Source organism: Raphanus sativus, chromosome 2, assembly GCF_000801105.2.
Source record: "Raphanus sativus cultivar WK10039 chromosome 2, ASM80110v3, whole genome shotgun sequence".
Classification (NCBI taxonomy): Eukaryota; Viridiplantae; Streptophyta; class Magnoliopsida; order Brassicales; family Brassicaceae; genus Raphanus; species Raphanus sativus.
Window position 1 is genome coordinate 11,029,751 of NC_079512.1, and position 6,102 is coordinate 11,035,852.

General features: G+C 37.4%; 1 protein-coding gene across 1 annotated transcript; it reads right to left on the reverse strand.

Moving 5' to 3' along the window:
• Window positions 1-2,701: 2,701 nt before the first annotated feature.
• LOC108843188 (amine oxidase [copper-containing] gamma 2) lies at window positions 2,702-5,488 on the reverse strand. The gene is given in 5 exon segments (XM_056998350.1): window positions 2,702-3,103; window positions 3,188-3,750; window positions 3,863-3,976; window positions 4,079-5,356; window positions 5,358-5,488. Coding segments are annotated over 5 exon segments (2,232 nt in total). The 5' UTR covers window positions 5,421-5,488; the 3' UTR covers window positions 2,702-2,889.
• Window positions 5,489-6,102: the final 614 nt, after the last annotated feature.

Here is a 6,102-nt window from a genome sequence, read left to right on the forward strand (position 1 = left end):
AGATGTTCTCGAAATAAAAAAGTAGAATCTTACCATTAAGAAAAGGAGATATGAACTAAAAAAAATTTCACAATATAACAAAACAAAGCCACGCAAGAAATACAATCACTCAGTTGGCAAACGCACAAGAGAACATTGTGGAAAATGAAGAAGAACTAGAAGGCATTGCTACTATTTATTTCGGATCTCTGTTTGAGCCGCTCAAATGTTAACATATTCATATCCATTAATAGTATATTAAATTATCTTGTTGTTTCAATATGGCAGTGAAGGTGAGATGATATTGTACGTATTGTAGCCGTATATAAAAACATTACACAACTCTTATCAATCTTATAGTTCCCACGAACAGCTGTAAGAACAATGTCTCAATGTACATACTAGCCATTATGAAGGAAAAAGTTAAACTTCACCCAACCATTCCTTTGTTAGTCTCTGATCGTTCAACTGAAACTGAGGTGGTGGGAGGTTACACCATCTCTAAATAGACCAAGGTCTTCAACAATGTTTGGTCTATTCAAAGAGACCCAAATGTGTGGAGAATACCTAGTTTCTTCCCGAGAGATTTCTTGATAATAAATATTGTGATTTTAGTGAAACTGATTACAGCTTTCTTCCATTTAGATCAGACATGAAAATTTGTGTCGGTGTAGAACTTACTGATAAGATGTTTTTGTACATTCTTGCCACCCGTTACACTTGTTCGACTGGGAGATTCCAGAAGGAAAAATGTTGGGTTTGGAAGAGAAGTTTGGAATTGTTTTGAAGTTCAAGACCCCTTCTGTTGCCTTGCCCGTTCTGAGGTTGTCCAATTCTAATCTTTATCTATAGAAGCTAAGATAGTTACATTTGGTAATTAAGAAAGATTCTTTTTGGCAAACCACCATTTTTAAAATTTGGAAAGAAAGAAATTGAAGATCAAAGTTCTAAAATGTGGTAGAGGCTCGTTAAGCAGCAGATAAATTTCTAGTGTATAGCCGTTTACGCGGACACCCAAATGGAACTTAAAAAGATATATTTTATATAAAATATTAATATAAAAGATTGTGGGATGACATAATTCCTTTGTCTAGATAATCAATTATCATGGGTTGGTAAAAGACGAAGAAGTACAGTGAGATGTTGCTTTGAGTGTACATTAGGAAATGAAAATTTGCATGAAAAGTTCCCTCACTTTTTTTTTTTGAATTATACAGAGGTATTCTGGCCCCACAGAAGTGGTCTAGACTAGTCACGTATTGCCACATGTCAGTCCTCTGTCCCTGGCGATGCCGAAATGTTAATTTCCCAGTGGCCGGGATTCGAACCCAGGTGACGGAACTCACAGCTGTGAACCCTTTACCAACTGAGTTAGAAGCCCCGGTTTTCTCTCCGGTTTTCCCTCACTCTTCAGTCAACTACTTGCGTCTATTGGGTTAGATCATCTTCCACTCCTAGTGAATATCCTTTTTAAACCTTTTAGAGCGAAGGAAAAGATTAAGTTCGACAAAATGTGGCTGGATATTTAAACCGATATCCTAACATCAATTCTATCAAGGCATGGCTAGAACACTTAGAATGAATCTCTATCCCAAATATGACCTACTCAAATAAACTCCCAAAAACTAAATAAAATTTATGACAATTCATGATAATTCCAAATTAAGAGAATGGTCCAATCAGATTTTTCAGAATCGGCCTTGATCATACTGATCTCGGTCATGAACAGCCAAACCGGCCATAAAGGACCATCCCTAAATAAATTAGATAAAACTAATTAAAAATCATGATAATTCATAATAAATACCCATTAAGAGATTTACAAAGTCGTACCTTAACAATTTCCTCATGAACTATAAGATCTGATCACACCAGCCCAACCAAAGCCATGGAGAAATTACTCTGATCTGGCCAAAGCCTTGCGGCTTTGTCAATGAGTCTGAACTCATAGACTTCATCAGAATATAGAAGAAAAGAGATAGATTGACAAGATAAGGATGATATATGCAGTATATCTGGATATATAACTAGATTTCTTATTGTATATTCAGTATGTCTGGATATATAACCAGATTTCTGATTGTATATCCGGTATATAACTAGATTTCTTATTGTATATCCAGTATATCTGGATATAAGGATTTTGATATCAGATAGGCCACCATATATTATGTGTCAGACCAGTGGTTATAGTGGTGACCTATATATAGGAAGTCTAAAGATTACTACAAACTCATATGGTAGTGATCTACCGGATACGACATCAAATATCCGTATATTCTATTAGTATATCATAAAAACTACAAAATGAAAAATATACCATGTTATTCGAGTCAAAACATACATTGGATGATTACAAAATCATCATCATGTATATATATATAACCAGATTTTTTATTGTATATATATAATCAGATTTATTATTGTATAACCAGATTTTTTATTGTATAATAAATTTGCATTATTGATATTTTTTTGTACAACCGATTGTTTCAAGTTATCTCATCTCAAATCTAACAGTTATTGTGATTAAATTTTTGTTTGGAAATAAGGACACTTTTGGGATTACCTAAAAATGCACAGAGTCTTATCCACCTACCTAATTAGCTCATATATTTTTGATATCTAGTGCAAAAATCCTTAAATTTATTACTAAAAAAAAGTGGTATTTTGAAAATGTTAATTTCAAAAAAGTACCAAAAGAGACATGATCCCATAAAAATTAAATTAAAAACTATTTCAAAATTATTAAAATCTTCTTAAATAATAAAAGGTCACACACACACATACATTTGCATACATACATCTGGTTACCAGTTTACATCTCGTAACAAACATTGTTTTGACTAATTAAAGCACCAAGAAAATATAGAAGAAAAATCTAGAAGTTTATTTCTTACTTCACCCATATCAAGCAGATACATATTTAGCTTCACAAACCGGGAGATCATGTTCGAAGTTTGGAGCGGCCCTAAGGATTGGATTACGCTCGAAGAAATTTGCGGGTTTCAAATCAAAACTCGAAGAAACTGTTGGCATTATTGGAAAGTCTTCTTGACATGGAACGTGATGGAAGCCAAGTGTGTACCACACAACTATATCCTTGTTCTCTATGTCTCTATCCCTGCATAGCACCAAAATTTAAATTAAATAAAGTAATCAAATTTTAACTATATTATAAATAAATGAAAACTTTCGTTTAACTAACCTGTCTGACCAAACGGCAAGAGTGTCATCTCCATGGCTTTGGTATGTGAACAAACCGGCAGCCCATTTCTCGGACTTATTATACGGGGTCACCCAAATTTGATTATTGGTAAAAGCTCCTCTCTTCTGCGGAGGATCATCATGGTCAAGCAGACTAGCCGCAGTGGCTCTAGGCACGATCTTGTAACCCGTGGGGTTACCAACCCGGGTGGTTTTAACTGAATTGACAACATGGAATTCGGATGGGTCGTACAGACTAAGCTTGATCTGAGCGTCCTTTTCGGTTTTCACAATGTTCTTAACCGCTTTCATGTAACTCTTCCTTGGAGACTCACCTGGCTCAGTCTCCTGCCTCTTGAGGTTCACTTTAACAAATGAATTGTCCGGGCCATCGACATCAAGGTCAAGATAGAAAGTAACATAGTGATCATGGATTACTCCGATTATATTTTCAGCCAGAAGCGTGCCGTGAAGCTCTTCTTCATTACCTTCTTTATCTTTATTCACTTGATTTTTGTTTTGATATGATGTCCCTTTCACCATTAAAATTCCACTAAGTCCAACCTAGTCATTGTCCACACATTTGTGTGGTTTGTGACAAAAATGAATATTCATTATTCCACGGAACTAGAAAAATCTTTACTTTTGGAAGATGTTATCGTAGAAATTAAAGTACCTTAGCTTTGATAAGCCCATCCGTTTGGAACTCATAATCAATGATGTAATCATAGTTACCTACCGAAGCTACCATTCGTACCACTAACGTCACCTTTGGTCTCACTTCCTTTATCTGCTTAATATAATATTTAACTTATCTAAATACTAACACCATAAACGTAACGTCACCTTTAGTCTCGCTTATATTGTAAAACAGTGAAGCAAATGGACTAACCGGTAAACCGCTGATGGGGCTTTCCGAGTGACGCCACCCAATATCTCCTGCGTAACGCTCGAAGATACAAACCATATTCTCTCTCACAAACGGCGTCCCATCAGCCGCGGTGAAAACTCCGTCCATATAAGCTGCGTTTCGTGGGCAATCATTAAGCGGTACAAGTGGCATGGCTTGTAAGCCGAATCCGTATTCACCTGCGTCCATGTAAGTCTTGAAGTACCACGCGTCTGAAGGATCCATGTACGGAACAAAAAGCTCGGACACGAACCCTTGGTACATCACTTCACGCGTCACTTGAGTATCAGGATCGTGTACTCTAACTTGTGATAATACCACACCTGCTCTCGGGTCAGGCTTTAGATGAAATTCCCAGTTTGCCCATTTCACTACATGGTTGTCTTCTATTACGAAGCTTGGACCACGTGGCTGCTCGATCGAGATCGGGTTAAGACCTCGTGTTTTGTCGTTGGTCCCTAGGTTTTTGAAGCGGTATTCGGTATTTGTTGAACCGGGTATGGGAATATTCGGACCGGTATCAACTATCTCGATCACTTGCTTTGTGTCTAAATCGATAAGAATAGTTAAACCTTCGATGGGTCGCATGTAGAAGTTAGCCGTACCTTGGTTTGAGTAACACTGACTTTTAATAACTCTTTTATTTTCTTCTTTTCTACCGTACCAACCACTTGATAACGGGAAGCAACACACATCCGTCAGATTAACTCCACGAGCGACAATCGTACGGTTGACATCAGCGTTTGTAAACGGTGCGAACGTCACGTCATTCATCTCTTCTAGAGTCATCATCGGGTAACCCGAAGCACGAACCGGACTATCCACTATGTCGACCCGAGAAGAAGAAAGGTCAACGGTTAGCACGTGCGTGTCGGGGCCAACGCGTGCGATAACGGATGCTTTTCTCGGAGGAAGTGGGTTTCCTTTTTCCCATGCTCTAACGAGATTCTTTTCTGGCTCTTCAAGGACGATGGAGTGGAACGCGTGTGGTGCGCCTGAGGAGAAGAGCGCGTGAGAGGAGAGGAGAGATCGGACTTTGTTAAACTCCATGACAGTGAGTGGGTCCAGAGGGTGGTTCGCTGTGTCGGACAAGTGGTCATGGTTCTTGAGTTTTGGTTTAGGATCTTGTTTAGAAAATGGTGGTTTTTGTTTGTTGAAGAAGAAGTTTCTTGATGCGCAAAGAGGTGAAGAGGAAGAGTCGGTGCAGTCAAGAAGCCCCGTGGTAGACGACGGCGCGTGGGGGAAGTTAGTGGAAGTGAAAAGAGATGATGAAACCGGCGGTGACTATGAGAAAAATAAAGCAGAAGAAAGTTTTTGGCTCCATGTGTGGTCTCTAGTTTCTTTTGTTTCTTTAGTGAGTATAGATCAAAGTAGCTATCGTATTATATAGAAGAAAAACAAAGGAAGCAAGTGATAGTTAAATACGTCCACTGATCACTAGATTGAAAATAAACAAATCGTCCAAGATAAAATATCCAACCTAGATAGTAGGATCTTATCTTTGACTATGGAATATTAAGACAAACAAAATCCGTCCACACATGGAAAATGTGTCGGGCCGTGGTACATGCATGCGTAAAAATGTATAAACTATGGTCTATCGTTAGACGGGCTTTGACGTACATTGTTTTAACATGAAATATGATCCAGGCCCGTTTGTCGTAAGACCGAAAACCGTACTAAAAGTTTGAAGGTCCAAGAGTCTTTTAAGACGTCCAAATCACTAAACAACATTTGAAAATAATGGAGTTTATCTTTTTGAAACTTTTTTTAAGAAATAGATAGAGGTAAGGAGATAAGAAGTGATTATTTCTTCAATACAATTATTTATATATCTCAAGATACAATTGTGTGATACTATTTCAAAACATGAATATGCAAATCCATATTACATTTTATATGTGAAAGCTAAGATTCACAATCAAAATTTTAATGTGAACTAGATCTTGACCCGTGCGACCGCACGGGTATTAATTTTCAGTTTTAGTTTTTTTTTATACTAAATA